The 19208-nt window shown below is 40.3% G+C and overlaps 1 protein-coding gene across 2 annotated transcripts in view; it reads right to left on the bottom strand.

Moving 5' to 3' along the window:
• The window catches only part of VEPH1 (ventricular zone expressed PH domain containing 1), a 471495-nt gene that overhangs the window by 349173 nt on the left and 103114 nt on the right, over positions 1–19208 (bottom strand). For both annotated transcript variants that reach the window (XR_011031377.1, XM_068280844.1), the window contains exon 5: positions 14171–14337. Coding sequence is in view for 1 of the 2 variants with exons in the window: in XM_068280844.1 (XP_068136945.1) it covers positions 14171–14337 (167 nt within the window). In the remaining variant the exon portion in view is untranslated. The remainder of the gene's footprint in view (positions 1–14170; positions 14338–19208) is intronic.

Genomic DNA, 19208 nt, shown 5'->3' with positions numbered 1-19208 from the left:
GGCCTTCTATTTCAAACACTGACGTCCATGATCGACTTTTTAATCCCTCACATAAAGCATGATTTGCATGTCCATATATCTCTTCTGTTACTTCGCCTCTATCTTTTTATCCATATACAAAGTTCAGTTCCTTATTATTTATCCCTTTTCCATGGTTGGTTGTACCAGGGATTCAAGATAATTTACTGATTACGGAAGAAAGGGGGCATAGTCCAACTTACTATTCATTCCTTAAGAATTTAATGCTCCCAGTAGGTATATCCACCTGCTTTCCTGTTGTTTTATCATCTTGAGTCTATCTCCCCCTCTCCGATTAGCCATAATTTGAGATATTCCTATGACTTTCAGTCATTCTGCTCCACCATTCCATGCAGAAATGCTCTGCCACTGCACTTTTATATTCCCCATTTTTCTGCAGTCCACAGTTTATGTTGGGCACATGTTCCATTACTCTCGTTTTCAATTTCCGCGTAGTCATACCCACATAAACTTTGTGGCAAAGGCCTCAATTCACGGAGCATTATCAAACGTTTATCAAACACTTTATCAAACGTTTGATAATTTACCTCATGGGTAAAATCTCATTTTAAATTCACTAAGGTGTTATATATTTATCGAATGTTTTACCGATAAAACGTTCACCAAATATATAACACCTTAGTGAATTCAAAATGAGATTTTACCCATGAGGTAAATTATCAAACGTTTGATAAAGTGTTTGATAAACGTTTGATAATGCTCCGTGAATTGAGGCCAGTGGCATTACAGCCTATATATGACCCATTCTGTATTGCAGTTAATGAAGTTTTTAATTCTCCACTTTTTTTTCCTTTGAGCATCACTAAATATTTTTGTAGGGGCCTTTCTCTCGCAGGCTACACAGTTACCACATTTGAACATGCCCACAACTTTACTTTTATTCAGCCATGTTGTCCTTTCAATTGGGATGTACTGAGAGTGGACCAATGCATCTCTGAGGCTTGGTGCTCTTTTTGCGACCAGCATGGGTCTATTTCCCACTATCCTACTCAACTTCTGATGTGTCTGCAGCACCGGCCAATGTTTGGCCAGTATTTCATGGATCTTTTCCCAATTTGAGTTATATGGGGTTATGAATAGTGGGGAGTTATTTTCCTTCTCCTGCATTTTTACATGCCCTCTCCGTCCTCTGATGCCCCCTTGCCCTCTCATAGCCAGAGCACAACACCTCATGTTGTTATCCCCTCTCCCTAAAGCGATAATACATTGCTAATGCCTCGCCATTGAAATCTGCTGCTCGTGAGCAGTTTCTGCGCAATCGCAAAAACTGCCCATATGGAATTCCATTTTTCAAGTGTTTCGGATGATGGCTGGTGGCGTGGAGGAGAGTGTTACCTGCAGTCGGTTTATGGAAGGTAGTGGTTCTCACCACACCATCCTCCCTCCAAATATGCAGATCCAAAAACACAATGTTAGATCTACTCGCCATAAAAGTAAGCAAGATATTGCGATCATTGCCGTTCAACCGACTCATAAATGAGTCAAGTTCTTCCTCACTCCCTCTCTACACCACCAGCACATCATCCATGAAAAGGATCCATAGCCGGACATGCTGCTCATACTCCGGTAGAGGGTACACCTCCTGGCGCTCCCACTGGCCTAGATAAAGACATGCATAGGCAGGTGCGCAGGCCGTGCCCATCGACGTGCCCTGCACCTGCCTATAGTGGGAGTCACCAAAAGCAAAACAGTTGTGCTCCAGAACAAAGCGCAAAGCATCCAAGACAAAAGAGTTGTGGGATTGGGCATCTGGGTGTGCATCCTCCAGGAAGAATTGGACAGCCCCGATGCCAACCTCGTGGGGGATCGACGTGTACAGACTCTCCACATCGATCCCCACAAGGATGTCATCGGGGCCGAGCTCCAATTCCCCCAATAACACTGGGACCCTAGGGCTATCTTTCTTCAAACTCATAGCCAAATCCCTACTGATAACCCCTGTGTCAACAGCATCATCCAACATTAAATCCACATCACGTTCAAACTCTATAGTAGGGTCTCTGTGCAAGATTTTGTACATGTTTGTGTCCCCAAGTTGCCCCTTAATTTCATTAATGTAGTCCAAACGATTTTGTACCACAATTGCCCCCTCCCCCCATCCACTTTCTTGATCACTATGGATGGATCCCTTTTCAAACCCATGAGTGCCTTATGTTCAGCTCGGGACAGATTGTACTGTCGCTTTCCTTCATTCTTTTTAATCAATTTCTCAGTTTCTTTAACAACCAACTTATGCACCCACTGTTGCTAACATTGTTATGTCCGAGTTTGAAAATATACATATTTTTGGGCATGGTTCTTCAGATAGCATCCGAAGGTACTGCAGATTTATCGACGACCTGTTCTTTGGATGGACAGGTTCAGAGGAGCAACTGCACCTATTTTATGAGGAACTAAACGGTAAACATCCTACGTTAAAATTTAAAATGGAATACAGTTCTGAGGTACTGCATTTTTTGGATGTAGAAATCAGGAACAAAGATTGTGCATTTGAAACCAATCTGTATCGGAAAAAAACCCGACAAGAACGGGTTTCTGTTCACAAGCAGTTGCCATCCATGGCCACTGATCAATGGACTTCCTAAAAGTCAATATATTCGCCTGCGGCGTAGAACATCTAACGACACATTATATTTGCAACAGGCGCAGTTGCTCACTCAATATTTTGTGAAACGAGATTACAATTTAAGGATTTAGCAAGAGAGGTGGGAGAGATGGAGAGGGTAACACTGAGGAGGTATGATGTGTGTGAGCAAGATAAGAACACGGATGTCAATTTTATTACCACGCTTTGTAGGGAATCTTCCGCTTTACGTGATATAGTCCATCAATTTTGGACGTTGGTGGAAGCTGATCCCCAGCTTGCCCAGATCTGCAGATCCCCCCCGAGGTTTGTTTATCGAAGGGGGAAATCCATTAGAGATCAGCTTGTGAGAGCGGACATTGGGAGATCTAAATCCAAGAGACAATTATTTTTGGGCCCCCCCTAAGAGGGCGACGTTCCCCTGCTTGGGATGTCAACATTGCAACAACATTATAAAGGGTCCCAATGTCAGTTGTGTTAGATCTGTGCGCCCCATACAGATTAGGGATTTTGCCACTTGTGACTCGAAAGGTGTCATTTATTTGATTAAATGGCTTTGCGGCCTGTCCTATGTAGGCCAGACTTCTAGGGAAGTGAAAACAAGATTAAACAAGCTCAAGAGCAATATCCGTAATCCAGAGCAATTTAAAAAGAGAGAGATGGAAGAAAAAAAGAAGAAAAGAGTATCCCCTAGCCAGGCATTTTATTGAGTGTGGCCACAATTCCAGCCAATTGAGGTGGCAGGTATTGGAGGTCATTCAACATCAAGAGGGCAGGAATTTTGAGAATATTTTACTCTGACAGGAGACCTGGTGGATTGGCAGGTTGGGGACGCGAAAAACCAAACGGCCTTAATGAGGACTTTAGCCTCAGGAGTTACCTTTAGTTGTGTTGTTCTCTGTAGATAGGGTTAATGCATTGGAACAGCGAGGAGAACGCCAGCGCATACCACTAAGGCTGCATCTGAAATGACCACCAGCTCAGTGTGAAGCACCTAAATAGATTTTCTGCACACTTTGCATTTAATTCAGATGCAAATCATGTGCAAATCTGCTACTACTTATTATGCAAACAGGAAACTCAGGAGGAGGGGCTGGGAGCAGCTAACCCCCCACCTTTTTTTAACTTTGTAACTATGTAGCTGTCAGGTTAGCTGCTCCAAGCCCCTCCTCCTGAGTTTCCTGTTTGCATAATAAGTAGTAGCAGATTTGCACATGATTTGCATCTGAATTGAATGCAAAGTGTGCAGAAAATCTACTTAGGTGCTTCAAACTGAGCTGGTGGTCATTTCAGATGCAGCCTTAGTGGTATGCGCTGGCGTTCTCCTCACTGTTCAACAAAATGTAAGTTACACATTTTTTTGCTTAGCTGCTCCCAAGGTTTTAAATTTAGGTTAGGTCACTTGCCCGGAGGTTTGCCTCACCGTGGCGCAAGTGTCTAGTATAATATACTTTGCATGCAAACCATATTGGAAGCTAAAGTTCCTCCTAGTTTAATAAATGTTAGCACTTGTCTAGGATGCAGGGCATGCATTTTTCAGTCTGACAGAGGCGGTGTATGCCTGTGCGATTAACCATTTAATTGCAACATGTGTTTAGGGACGTGCAGCCTTTCCCCCCACCTTTTTTTAATGCATTGGAAGTATGTGCCCGCTCCATGATGTTAAGGGGGCGTGTTTGATTAAGGTGTATCTATATATGTGTATAGGGTCTGCCAGAATGTTGAGCACTTGATAAAGGACTGGGTGCCTGAAACGTTGTGCTATTTCAACTATGCTGTATGAACGCATTCATGATAAATAAACACCACCTGGAGATATAAAGTCCCAAATCAAGGGGTGAGCCCGGAGTGGATTATTTTGACTTCCATGAGATTATTTTTGGAGGTGTGGTGTACCTCTTACCCCCATCCGTGACTCCATAATACATGTGGTATATACCTGAGGCCCGCCAGACTACCTGTTCAGTTTGATAGGACACAAGGAAAACATAACAGAAATGCACCCTGTATGTATTTAAAGAGTTTAGCCTGCGTAATTCCACCTCATTTGTGTCTAATCACTAGTTGTAATTTGATCCCTCCCCTGTGTCACATGAATGCCTATGGCAGATGAGCAGATAAGCACATTTGAAAGTACTGGCTGTAAACAATATGTCTGCTTCCATGAATCAGGAAATAGAAACTGTACAGATTTATTTTAGGATTTTTATCAGCTGTAACAAAGAAATGTTTGTTTAAAGGTTATTATGCTGCTGTGTATCTTTTAGAGAAGAGAGGATGTCTGAGTTTCAGTCCACTTTAAAAAGAAATCATAAATTCTTCACAGCACCAGCAATTGTTTGAAGAGAAAATGTACCCGAAAAATAGTAGTAGTAGGAAAAAATAAATCAACGCATTGCAAAGTGAGAAGTTAAAAAATGGAAGATAAAGTAAGAAATGATTGATATTCGCCATGTAATTCACTCATGTCGTTTGATCCACAATGAACCTGCAGGTCTTTATCTTTACTATTGCCAGACAAGAAAAAAATTAGACAGCACCAACTGCCATTATCTAAAAACACACCCACTAACAATGTAATAGGCTAAAAGGTTGTTTTTGTTTCTATATACAGTATATGTGCACAGAGGGAGATACTGCTTTCTTGATGCACGTAAAAAAATGAATAGGACCTGAACTCCCCACAAAAGATCCATATTACAGAACAGGATGCCAAAGACACTGATGATGGGCATTGCCTACTTTCTATTGTTGCATATGGCCTATTCATTGTGGCACTATGAAGTATTATTCTCTCCTCTGGTTATTCACATTGACTTTTGACGACTATGAGATTGTTTTTATATTGCCTCATTCTGTTTATCTATGTCAAAATATATGGTATTTTGAATTACTATACAAGGGACATTGATGGCATTCTCTTGTTTTATAAATTAACTCCTGAAGAAGTGAACTATGTTCATGAAACACATCGAACTAGCAACAGTTATATCCCTGGGACTCAAATACCATGAACAAAAGCGGAGTAAGATGAATTGGGGCCCTAGACAAGACAGCAGTTTTTGTCCACCCCTGATGGTTACCTGGCTTGTTTAGTAAAACATTTTTTTGGGGGGGGGTCCTAGCTTCCACCATGCCCCTAAACTCTCTCCAGGCCCTAGGCCTAAGTTTGCTTTGTGAATGATCTGGCCCTGATGGTAAAATATAAGCTAGATAACCAGACATTGATTGCAGAAACTACTTTCTTTATTTGACCTTATAAACCTTTGATATGTAAGAATTTACACTTAAAGGGACCCTGAGCTCTGAATAAAAATGAAATTTGGACTTACCTGAGGCTTTCTCCAGCCCCCCCCCCCCCCCCCCGGTAGCTCGCAAGTTCCCACAGCATCCTCCTGGTCCCTTCCGTACTCCAGGCGCCAGTAATCTGGTGTCTTTGGCTGAAATCGCCCGTGCACGCGCCCCAGGACCACGGAAGGGACCAGGACCACGGAAGGGACCTTGACCTTAGGGTAAATAACTGTGTTTTTATATAATAAATATATAATAAATAAATGTTCTCTTGTTCTTGTTTTTGCACCTTTCTGGCCTTGAGCCTGGTTTTGAATTAATGGTAATAAAGGTAATTGATTTTTTTAACTTTTTGATGGTATTTTTGGTTCCTACTGAAAGGTTTTTCTCTTAAGAATGAGTTGTAATTTGTGTCAGCTTAGCAAATGGTATTAGCCATGCATTGGTCTGCTTCCTCAAATAAGTCAATGAAGAATCGCACACCACCATGGAGGTGCTGGAGCCAATATCCAATACAGAAAAAATCCAAAAGGTCTGCACACTCAATGAACCAAGTTCAAGGTTTTATTCCAGTAAAGTGACACAGTTCCATTCCATACACCAACGATTCATTTCGGGGTCCCCTTTGTCAAGGTAACAAAAACACCATTCTGTTTTTGTTACTTTGACAAAGGGGACCCCATGGGGCCCCGAAACGAATCATTGGTGTATGGAAAGGAACTGTGACACTTTACTGGAATGAAATGTTGAACTTGGTTCATTGAGTGTGTGGACCTTTTGGATTTTTTCTATATTGCTTCCTCAAATATTCAGCAAACGGTCAGCATAGACTAATCAATGTGACTACATTATGCAGACTTTGGAACATATATTTAAAAGTGATAAATGGTGACTAACATAAACTGTTTCTGCAATAATCACTTGAATGTGAAAATCTGCAGCTAGCTGTAATTGTATTACGCAAACTTTGCAAAAGATATATTTTTTTGTGATAAACAGCCTCTAAGGAGTGTAACACTCACTTGAAAGTTACACAATCTTTGATGGACCACCAGACAATTCCACTCTGCACAGTAGTGACAGAGAAGTAGTCCTGCAATAACAAAGCTAGTAACAGCAGCCTCCACTCTCTACTTAACTTCATCTAAACTGCTACTTCACAGTAGCCAGCAAGCATCACCACAAACTAGCTACCCTGAATTAAATCACACTAAAACATGTCTGCTGAGTAGGGAGACTTGCATTTTTTTAAAAAATTTGCTTTTCAATCCCGTCAGATTTAAATAGCTTGAGAGGCAGTCACTAGGCTAGGTAGACAGCAGCAGTGTTAGAGAGTCTTACCCAATGACTCCTTACTGAATGGCTTAGAAAGAGCCGAGATTCAAACCCTGGTCTTAGATGATCAACAGGCAACAAAAACAACACGTCACCATCAAGACAGATTTCTCAGCTCTCCCTTGCCCTGATTGGTGGACCATGGCATTATGGGAAGAATTATGGACACATATACCACTCAGAAACTTGAATATTGGCTACATTTGTCTCATCCCAAATTGAACGAATTTGCTGATCTAATTGGGTTGAGGATGACTTAAACCCAAATCCAAACTGCAATATTTGTGTTTACTTCTATTACTGTTTTAACCATCATTTGACAGGTAGATTAGCACCTCTTTCATAGGACGTCTTTGTCCTACATAAACTTACAATAAGGAAACCCTTGTTTCTACAACAATGAGAACATCTGGCAATGCCCCACTATTTAGGCAAAGATCAGACACAGCATACAATATGTTTAATTATTCTGCAGCCACATGAAGGAAGCATGCCTCCTGCTCACATAATCACCTTACCGTATTAAGTGACAAAAGGAGACTGTGCCAAGGCAAATTGCTTGCACTTGTATACTTTCTCGTGATTACACATAGTTTAACAAAAAAAAATGTGTTTCATGTAAGAACGCCTGTGAAGCCTGCATGGTCATGAGGCTGCTGAACATTTCCTCGTCACAGTTTATACAATCTCATTATTAATGCACAGTATGGCATCTTTACATGTCTTGTTTAAATACAAAGCATGTGTGTTTAAATTCCTGCCATCATTTAAATCAATGTGATTCTCAATGATAAAATATAGTGCTGGAAATTCTGATAAAATGTTAAAGCATGATAATAGCCTAGTTTGTATGGATTTATAACACACAGCAGATGCTTTATGTCCAGTATTCTGCCAATTATCAGCTGCATGCAAAGCAGTGATATCCTTCTCTACAACAAGACCAAATGCCAGATTTCAGTTCTAAGACCCCTATATGATATTTATGTCTTCCTGATCAAGATCAGAAACATACACACCAGGACTAAGAAATACCAGTGCATGGTGACCCAGAATTACCTGGAAGGTATACAAACCAAAAGGCCCTATATTAACCACTTTGTCCTCCTTGACGTATAATAACGTCAAGGAGGACAGGCACGCTCCCGTGTGCTCCCGCGGCCGATCGCGCGCGTGCACGCGCACTCCCGGCCACGGATTCGGTAGCCCAGGAATCAATGTATCGGGCTATGGTGCCCGATCACTGATTCCTCTCCCCCGCTGAAAAAGCGACAGCTTCTCTCGAAAGCTACGCTTTTTCTGAGACTATGTCCCTCTAAGCGTACATTGTACGCTTAGAGCGACGTCATGTAAACAAACTCGAGGTTGCCATCTTGTGGCCAAAGAGACTACATCTAAAAGTAAAAAGAAATTACATTACACACACTTTTCCCTAAATAAAACACTATTTACTTCCCCCCCCTCCCAAAAATACCCACATAAAATGTTTAATAAAAACAAAAATTACAATTTAAAAAACAAACAAACACATAAATATTTACCTAAGGGTTTAAACTATTTAAATATCTATGTAAAGATGAAATATTTCTATATATTTTTTTTATAAGCTTGTAAATAGTGATGGATGCAAAACGGGAAAAATGCTCTTTTATTTCCAAATAAAATATTGTCGCCATACATTGTGATAGGGACATAATTTAAACGGTGAAATAACCGTGACAAATGGGCAATTACAATACGTGGGTTTTAATTATGGAGGCATGTATTATTTTAAAACTATAATGGCCGATTGTATGTTCTGCGTAACTTATGTTCCATGCCATGTTTGCATTTTGTGCACCTGTTGTATTGTTAAAATTCTTCTATAAATAAAGAATCTTAAAAAAAATATATAGTTCCTCTCCAAGGGTTGTAAGACAACTGATCCAGTGGACAAGTAAACATGTGGATTGTTGGTTTGAATCCAGGGAATTTTGAGGTTGATGTGAAACATAAGATAATGTAATGTGCCAGGTGAGAAACTCCTAGGCCTATTTGCAATTAACTTTTTCTCCTGAGTTTTCACCTAGGAGATATTTTTTCTTCTTCTATTTAAAGCAGACCTGAACTCAGAACTTGCTCTCTGGTCTAAAAGATACACAACAGCATAATAACCTTTAAAGGAAATCATTTCTTTGTTACATCTGACACAAGTCCTAAAATAAATCTACAGTGTTTCTACTTCCTGATTCATGGAAACAGACATATTGTGAACATCCTGCGCTTTCAAATGAGCTTATCTGCCATCTTTGCCATAGGCAGTCCTGTTACACAGGGAGGATCAATTTAAAACTTGTGATTAGACACAGATGAGGGGATTAGACAGGCTAAACTCTCTAAATACATACAGGGTGCACTTCTCTCCTGTCCTGTGCGAGACTTCATGTCTACTTTAAAATAACTAACAGCATTTTGCAATTGAAAAAGTAACAAAAAGTAGGTGGAAAAGTATTTTCAAATTAAGTATTTTCTTGCTTGCTGGTGATTTAAAAAGCATTTTATTGACAAGTTTGAAAATACCTCTGAGGCACTCATGAATATTATCCCCTTTTTCTGATATCTTTAAAACTAAATCATGAGAGGTAAAAGCAAAGTACTGTTATAGGATGGAGGTAAGGTACAACCAGGGCTGGTCTACCTACAATGGGGCCCCAGGGCCAAAGTAAGCCGGGGGCTCTCCTGATTCTCGCCCCCCTAGTATAGTAGTCAGATGTGTCCCTAACCTCCTCCTAGTTTCAGGTACTGGAAGTCCGGTCTGTCTTCTCTGTATTGTTGCTGCTTCTCACATTGGGCACTTGAGCCCAAATAGAGAAGCAGGAAGTGCAGAGCACCAACACTAAAGAGAAGACAGACAGGCCTGCAACGCCTGGAACTCGGAGGTGAGTATGTGCCTGTCACTACTGCTTTTCACAATGATCGGGAGAAGGGGGGGGGGGGTGAGGGCAGAAACCTGGGGCACCTATAGATGCTGGGGACCGGGGACAATTGCCCCCTTTGCCTATATATGGCAGCGACAGCCCTGGGTGCAACACAAGACTGCACACTTATAGTCGCTAAGTGAAAACAGCGCATGAAGTGTTGCCCCAGAGGCAGGATGAAGGACTGCACCGGAGCTCTTTGGGAGAAGTGCTTCCAGGTCCATAATACCATAGTAGGCGTGTGTAGTAATAGACTCGGTAACCCAGTCTACCTTCCAGTTTTTGTTGACCTCAGCAGTATACAAGCTGAGAAACCAGTAAGCCCAGGGGAAAGTATTATTAAATCAGAGCCTGTTTTGGGTACAAATGGGTCCCCATTTATTTGCAGAGAACCTCCCAATCTGTCATATTTAATGTCAAGCTCACTGTATCTCTAAAACCACATAAAAAGGACCTGAAGTAAGAGGAATATGGAGGCTGTCATCTTTATTCCCTTATAAACAATGCAATTCCCTGGCTGTCACTGTGAGCTTTAGGCTTTACTTGTTTTTGAGTTACACAGTGGAGTCAGACCAGAGCCAAAGCATCTGCATGCAAATTCTGGGCCAGTGACCTAAAAAATTAAGAGCAGCGCATCAGTCACAGAAGTAGTTGTTTATAAGGGAATGAAGATAGTAGCCTCAGTAATCCTCTCGCTTCAGGTTCCCTTTAAATAACCTTAATTTTGCCTTCCCTACTGTACCATTGTTTTACAGTGATGACCGTTTGTTTGGCACAACAAGAGAGTCACTATCACTGCAAAGATCTTCCTTAAAGTGGTTTTAAACCCACAGTTATTATTATAATAAAATCATTCTTCACTTAGAACTGTGTTAGCATATATTATTATTCAGTTCACCACAAGGTGGCGGTGGTTGCTCACAAGATGTACTGATTCAATATTTTCCTCACATCTAAGGTCATAGTAAACGAATGTAATAGATTTTCTTGGCCACTAAGAAAATAAAGGGGGTGGAGCCAAAGCAGTCTGTTTGATTTTTTTTAAAGGTAAAAATACATTTCTACATGGAAACATTACCAATTTAAGTCATTAATGTGCTCTCATAGGAAATTAAGTTAATACATGAACTTCAGTTCCTCTTTAAAGAGAATCTGTATTGTTAAAATCACGCAAAAGTAAACATACCAGTGTGTTAGGGGACATCTCCTATTACCCTCTGTCACAATTTCGCCGCTCCCAGCTGCATTAAAAGTGGTTAAAAACAGTTTTAAAAAGTTTGTTTATAAACAAACAAAATGGCCACCAAAACAGGAAGTAGGTTGATGTACAGTATGTCCACACATAGAAAATACATCCATACACAAGCAGGCTGTATACAGCCTTCCTTTTTAATCTCAAGAGATCATCTGTGTGTTTCTTTCCCCCTGCAGCTATCTTCCACTGAAGTGTCAGGCTGTTTCTTCCTGCAGAGTGCAGACAGCTCTGCCTGTATGTAATTCCTCAGTATGTGAAAGCCCAGCCATCTCAGAGGAGGATTTATCCAGCTTGTAAAAGATAATAGAGCAGAGAGAAGCTGCACTTATCTAAATAACACACAGGCAGTGTGCAGAGAGGGGCCTGGAGGGGGGAGATGCATCACAGAACCACAACACTGAAGAACTTGGCAGCCTTCCGGACACAGGCCGACAAGTCTGACAGGAGAGAGATAAGTTGATTTATTACAGAGATGGTGATAGTAGAACGTACTGCAGTAAGCCAGAGCACATTAAAACAGATTTTGGAACTTGTAGGATGGAAGAAAACCGGATGAAATTTTTGTTACGGAGTCTCTTTAAGGAGGCCTTTCATGTGTCACTTAAGGGAACCTGAAGTAAGAGGTATATAGTGGTCGACATATTTATTTCCTTTAAAATACCAGTTGCCTGGCATCCTGCTGAACTTTCATGTATGCGTAGTGTCTCAATCACACACACCTGAAACAAGCATGTGGCTAATCCAGTCAGACTTCAGTCAGAGCACCTGATGTGCATGTTAGTTCAGCATCTATGGCTAAATGCATTAGAGCACAGGATCGAGATGACAGACAGGCAATTTACATTGTTTAAAAGGAAATAAATACATACGTCAGCCTCAATATCCCTCTTACTTTAGGACCCCTTAAACTGTCAGAAGCAATTTCCAGCCATTTGCATCCCTAAACATGATTTACAATTACCCTAATTTCACCTTCCCTATTAGATACTGGTGACATTTTTGGCACAAGAACAAGTAGTGTATATTGCAGTCTGGGTGACTTGGTGAAGCTTTGGTTACCATCAGTTCTCCAGCTACAGGATATTACTGCATCATTGCTGACATATGCCAGCTGGCAAAAAAGAAAAACGATTTTTTCACTTGAAAGTGTGTAGAATAGCAGATTTCCGTTTAGCCTTTACTTATGGAGTGAAGTTAAAACATTTTTGTTCTGGAAAATGATAGATTTTCTTGGATTTTTAACCAATGACCCACTTTCTATTATTTATATGCTTTTAATTCCTTTATTAAAGATGTGGAGGCTGGTCGACTACCATAAGAGGGGTTTCCCGGGCACAGACAGTTCTATGTTTAGTGGGAATGATTTTTTCTTTAATCACTTTCCAATAACAAAGCCTGCCAAAATCAATTCATGCTGAAGACTTTAGTAGCCATTGAACCCACACATTGGTTGCCATCTTGAAACCTGTGATAATTATAAACATCTGCTAAAAACGGTAACTAGGTATATACTTTACAAAATAAATACAGGTTAACGTTTGACCACCCAAGCAAAACAGTGGGAGAGCCAAAGACCAAGTGTGCCTAAACTGTGGACCAGCACTGAGTACCACATAAATGGCAGCCAAAGAACACACATTTCTAATTCTTGTTATTTTACCAAAGGCATATGACATCAGTTTTTGTAACACTGAGCAGAAATCATATAACTTGTGCAAAGTGCATAGAGTAGAATGAAGAAATGCCAGCCTTGAAGAGCTCTACCATTTTTTAACTATTTCCATATACGCTTTCTTAACATGGTCCTGAACACGCTGACGTGCTTTTTTCTACTTTTAAACAACAGGTATCAGTCTGTAACATTGAAGTATTGCTGAAAATCAGGCAGATACATGCCAGTGTGTTCAGGCCCTGAATTTGCGATCTGGCCCCAGGGTTGCCTGAGCGTTAAAGTTAGGGGCAAGTGTGACGTATGCACAGTCACCCTCCAATTCCTGTTCCCTTTGCCACAGTTTACCATTCAGCCTCAGACCCTGAGGGAATCCTGAAGGCAGTAAGCACTGCAGGCAAAGTAACCTTTTGGATTGATTGGTGAGTCCACACACAGTCCAGTGTCGATTGTATGTTTAATCGATACAAACTGTGATCTCATATAGAGACCATGTCGCTGCCACCAATCCGCAATTAAGTGTGGGATAAGTGAGGCTGGGAGCCTAAGGAGGCACTCTACATCACACCTTCAAGCGCATTTTCATGTGTTTGCGCAAATGAAGCTTTCTGTCGGTGAATCTGTCCGCCACAGCAAGTTTTATAAAATAAGGAGGATGAATTTCAGAGATTTGGGCTGCCTGTAGAGTTTTAGAGACATGTAAATGGAATCAGTGTCAGTTCAAAATAACATATGATTGACATGAAATGCGGTGAAGACTGGGCACCACCATAGGGGATTAAGGTTAGGCATCACAAGGGGGGCTGGCTGTATCCAGCGCCATTTTATAACCAAAAAATAAAAATCTACGCTATATCCGGCACCCATTTATAGCCCAAAAAATTGGATATATCCAATCCCCCAAAAATCTCTAGGTGCTCTTTTTAAATAAATACGAAATAAGACCTCTTGGTTGAAGATAGCAGAACCAGGAACTATATTAGGGAGCTCTTGCAGATTGATGTGGACAGAAGTTGGCAGAAGATCATTGATAATATTACCTTGGGCTGTTTGTTTTTTGCAATAACGTGCAGCAGTCTCAGCATGTGATTCTGTTCTGCTTCATCTAGGTGAGACATCTGCGATAGCAGCTCCCTGAGGCAATTATGTATCGGCTGTGGTCTCATCTCATAGACTGATGGAAGAACCCGGAGCAGCATACTATTACCTGCGAGATATAAAAACGGATCTGGACTGAACACACATTCCTGTGCTTTGACACATAGAGTTCTGAACAATTTAAATATTTTCAACTTTTCATGTAATTTCCTATTTACCACCACATTCTTGGACAGTATAGCAAGCAGCATTAAATACACATTGCATTACAGAAACATTTTTGTTTAAAAGATTTGGCATAGCAATGTAGTTTGACAAATTACAGGTCCTACGTTGTCAGAATAAAGTTTAGTAGAAACAAGTCTCTGTTTTTTCTCAAAAAAGAAAGTTTGTGATCTCAATTTACCTGTAGTCTTCCTAAAAGTAGAAATCACTCTACAGTACCTACTAAACACAAAAGTCATAAACACTTTTTATGTTGACATCAAGCCAACAAATGTTGATAATATCTTAAAGAGACACAATTATGATATCATGAATTTGTTGTGTAGTATGGGTAATTACTAGAACATTGGTAGCAAAAAAAAATATTCTCATATTTTTATTTTCAGTTATACAGCTTTTTTTTTTTTATAACATTGCATCATTCTCTAATATGTGCAAATTACACATTACACATTAGCATTCTAAATGTTTTTATAGAACAGGCAGTGAACTTTTGACCTGTCCTGAACTATTCTCTGCAAAAGAAAAACACAATACAGCTGAGATAACCTAATCCGAAGTCAGAGCTCTCTGCGACTTTAAAGTCTTAGAACTCAATGGCTATTTGCACAGATAACAACTGGAGTTTCTTAACTCTTCCTGTACTGGAAACAAATGTTAGACTTATGTCTCTGCTCCTAATGCTTTATTTCTTAGCTGTACTACACATACAAATCATCATATTTTTTTTACCGCTTCAGTGTCTCTTTAAATGACTAACTGTACATGGTTTATTGCAAGCTTTCAAAAACAATACGTTTCTTCTTCAGGCATTATGCAGAACTGAATCAGAACCGTACAAAGGTGAACGTAACCTACAGTAACTTATCTGTGATTCTGTAGGCTCAATCAGACACCAATGATACCACAAACATTTACCAATGTTTCTGAAATCCATATGTAAGCTATCACAATTCATCAATGCTAAGGCCCTATGTATTAAAGTTTTCCAAGGCTTGAAAGCGCAGTTGTGTGTGTGAAGTCACCTGAATGTATGCTCAGGAACAAATACTTATAATCAAGGCAGACTGACGTAGATTTGTTATATTGTGAATTTGGTGCAGATGTGTACACTCACATATAATCACACAATGGCTATTTTCTGAAACTTACAGAAATCTTTACTATGATCTGGGACAGATTTCTGGAAAGGCCACATAGGCCCGGGCCTTAGGCGGCTGCAGCCCAAGGGGGCACCTTGGCCTGAAATAGGGGTTGCTACATATTAAAGAATTAAAGAGAAAGCTTAAATGGAGAACAATACATGAAAAAGGGAAGTTGATGCCCAAGGGAGCTGTACATGGTCAAGCCATTATTATGAAGTTATTAATAAGAAGTTGAAACAAATTATAAAAATGAAAGAGTGAAGATGTACAAGACACAAAACCAAAAATACAAATGATGCAACAAGCAAATTTCAGACAACAAATCCTGAAAGAATGATTATCACATCTGATGGTAGCTAGATTTCTAGTAAACAAAATATAACTGTATACAATCAGACATTCGCAGCACATGGACTGTATATCTTAGGCATTCCAGAAAATGGAATTTGAAAAGAATGGAGAAAAGAATAATAAAGCTGCTGCTGACATCTCCCATCATATTTTCTTTATTTTGTCCTAGTGCTAGGATACAACACCGATCTTACTGTAAAATACAATCTGTTTCCATTACTAAACTAATTTCCAAATTTCCCTTAGTGTACAAAAAAACTACGTTTTTATGTCACCGGTATTCTTATTTTTCTAAAGAGCCAAAAACGTGAGTCTGCTAAAATGCAGTGTTACTGGTTCCTCGTGCTGCTTAGAGCGAGACTGTCTATACTCTATAGCACTAAGTCATATGTATTGATTTTAAAAGGTATATAAGCTAGATTGGAGAATGGTTAAGTGATCCGGATCAAATCGATCCACATGGAACTAACCACCGTACTCCTCCCCAGCCCCCCCAGGTGCTAATGTTGTTGGGGCAAACCATTGTTCTCCCAAAATTCTTATTAGTTCACAGAAATTAACCAGTAGGAAGGCCCAGGAAGAAATGTAAACCAGTTATCATCTAGGATCCTGACCAGTATTGCTGATAGGCAGGTTGTTATGGTTTCCTAGCAAAAATGAAAAAGAAAAAATAATTACAGAAGTATTCAAGGAGAAGATGGAACTATACAGATAAAAGTATTCAGAAGAAAAACATGTGGAAAGATTAAAAATAATAGTACAGTACAGATGAAAAAATATAACTAAAACAGATTTTTTTTGTTAGTTTTAATAAAATATCTATCTATCTATATATATATATATATATATATATATATATATATATATATATATATATATATATATATATATATGTTCTCCTAACAAACAAAATATGATGAATAGGTAAGGGCGTCCATCCAAAAAGGGCATCGGGGAAAAAAAAGGGCACGTGGTAAATACGAAAAGCGGTAATAGCATTTATAAGAAAAATTGTGTTGTATTTTGTTTACAATAATGTTTTACAAATTAAAAATCATTTAATAATGTCTATGAAAACGCAATTGTGAAAACGATAGTCTTCCCTGTTTTGAAAGTGAAACTTATAATTACGTTTGTTAAAAAACGATAATATATGTATAATCACTATAATTGTATAATATTGTGTATAACCTTCATTTATCCTTTCTTCATGTAATAAAATCTGAAAATATTGTTTATTACAATGTAAAAAATATATAAGTATGTTCGGAATAACTGTATTAAAACATTAATAACAATTACTAACATTTTACTACAACTAAACCTAACCCTATTCTCATACAGAACCCTCCCTCTTCCTATCCCTAACCCTTAGACTCCCCTGGTGGTGCCTAACCCTAAATCCCCCCGGGTGGTGCCTAACCCTAAGACCCCCCGGTGGTGCCTAACCCTAAATTCCCCTGGTGGTGCCTAACCCTAAGTCCCCCTTGGTGGTGCCTAACCCTAAGACCCCCCCTGGTGGAGGCTAGTCCTAAATCTCCCCTGGTGGTGCCTAACCCTAAGACCCCCCCTTAGTGATCACTTTATTGTGTGGTTAATAGTGTTTTAAAAATAGTGACTGTAAAAAATATATTACAATTTACTTACTGATCACTTTACTATGTGGATAATATTGTTTTACAAACCATAGGTGATGACATTATAAATAATGTTTTAGTTAAATACAATACATTTGTTTAGTATATTTGTAAACGTAATTCATCATGGGCGCATTTTGTAAACTTAAATCATCACAAGTGCAGTTTGAAAACGTTCCTAATCTCCGGGCGCCGTTTGAAAACGTTAATAATCTCCGGGTGCCCTTTTTTCCTGTTCGGCGCCCGTCAAAAGATATTTATTATGGGTGTGAATGGCGGTGCCCTTTTTGTCCACTTGCTTCATGCGCCCAAATTTCCTGCTTCCTAGATAAGGGGTCTATTTTCCTAGGATGAGGCAAATTTCTGAATCCCCTTATTATTAAAGCGGTGTTGTAACGATTGGTGTCAGCACACAGAGAGAATCTGATTATTGGTGATCTGCAGTATCACCAAGAATACAAGTATGACTAACCTCTGGACACCTAATAATGTGTAAGTGTTTGGGTGCAACAGTAGAAGGCTATCTCCCGTGGACAGAGCTGGGACAAGGTCCTCCAGCACCCAAGGCTGAGACCCCAAAGTGCGCCCCTCCATCCCTGCCACCACAGCCATCACACATTGATTGCTATTAGACTAAGAAGCGCCACAGGGCCCACAACCTCCCCAACACCTTAATATCTAGTTATCTGGCTTGCAGTCACTGCCATGTATCCCTTTTTCTCATTTCTTTCTGCTTCAAACACAATTAGGAATGACAGCTAAATGAATTGTGTGCCCCCTCCTACACTGCACCCTGAGGCTGGAGCCTCTCCAGCCTATGCCTCCGCCCGGCCCTGCCCGTGGAGCGGGAGATAAAGACACTACTGCAGCCAGTGGACACCTGAGGAGCAGGTGACCTATGGCCGAGCAGGAGCTATCTCTAGAGATGAGATAGAGCAGCAGCCAGTGATTCCCTGATGGAATGGAATCAGACTGTACTGCAGCCAATGGACTCCTAATGGGAAGAGACCACTGATTGCACTGCAGGAAGGCCTCTCTGAGGTACAGGAGGTCCTTGCAGCTAACTGACACCTGGTGGATTAGTGCCAAGGAAGTACAGACAGACTAATCACTCGGGGAACGAGTGACAGCCAGGAAGGTCAGACAGGCCAGGTCGGCAACACACAAGCATATAAGGTACAAAGACAGAAGACTGATTCGGTAACCGGATACAAGCAGGGTCAGTCACTGGTAGACAGATGGGCAGAGGTACCGAATCAGAAAGCAAAAAAGAGGTCAGCAAAGCAGAAGGTCATAACAGATATACATAAGCACAATACTAATCTGAGGTGTGAGGTTCTTGGTCTCGACACCCAGGAACTGGTCTAAAGTATAAGAGAATAATGACACAGCAATCCTAAGCTTGGGTGTGAGGTCCTTGGTCTCAACACCCTGGAACTGGTCTAAAGTATAACAGAGTAATGACACAGCAATCCTAAGCTTGGGTGTGAGGTCCTTGGTCTCAACACCCTGGAACTGGTCTAGAGTATAACAGAGTAATGACACAGCAATCCTAAGCTTGGGTGTGAGGTCCTTGGTCTCAACACCCTGGAACTGGTCTAGAGTATAACAGAGTAATGACA

Source organism: Hyperolius riggenbachi, chromosome 4 (assembly GCF_040937935.1).
Source record: "Hyperolius riggenbachi isolate aHypRig1 chromosome 4, aHypRig1.pri, whole genome shotgun sequence".
NCBI lineage: Eukaryota > Metazoa > Chordata > Amphibia > Anura > Hyperoliidae > Hyperolius > Hyperolius riggenbachi.
This window is presented reverse-complemented; position numbering and strand designations above follow the sequence as displayed.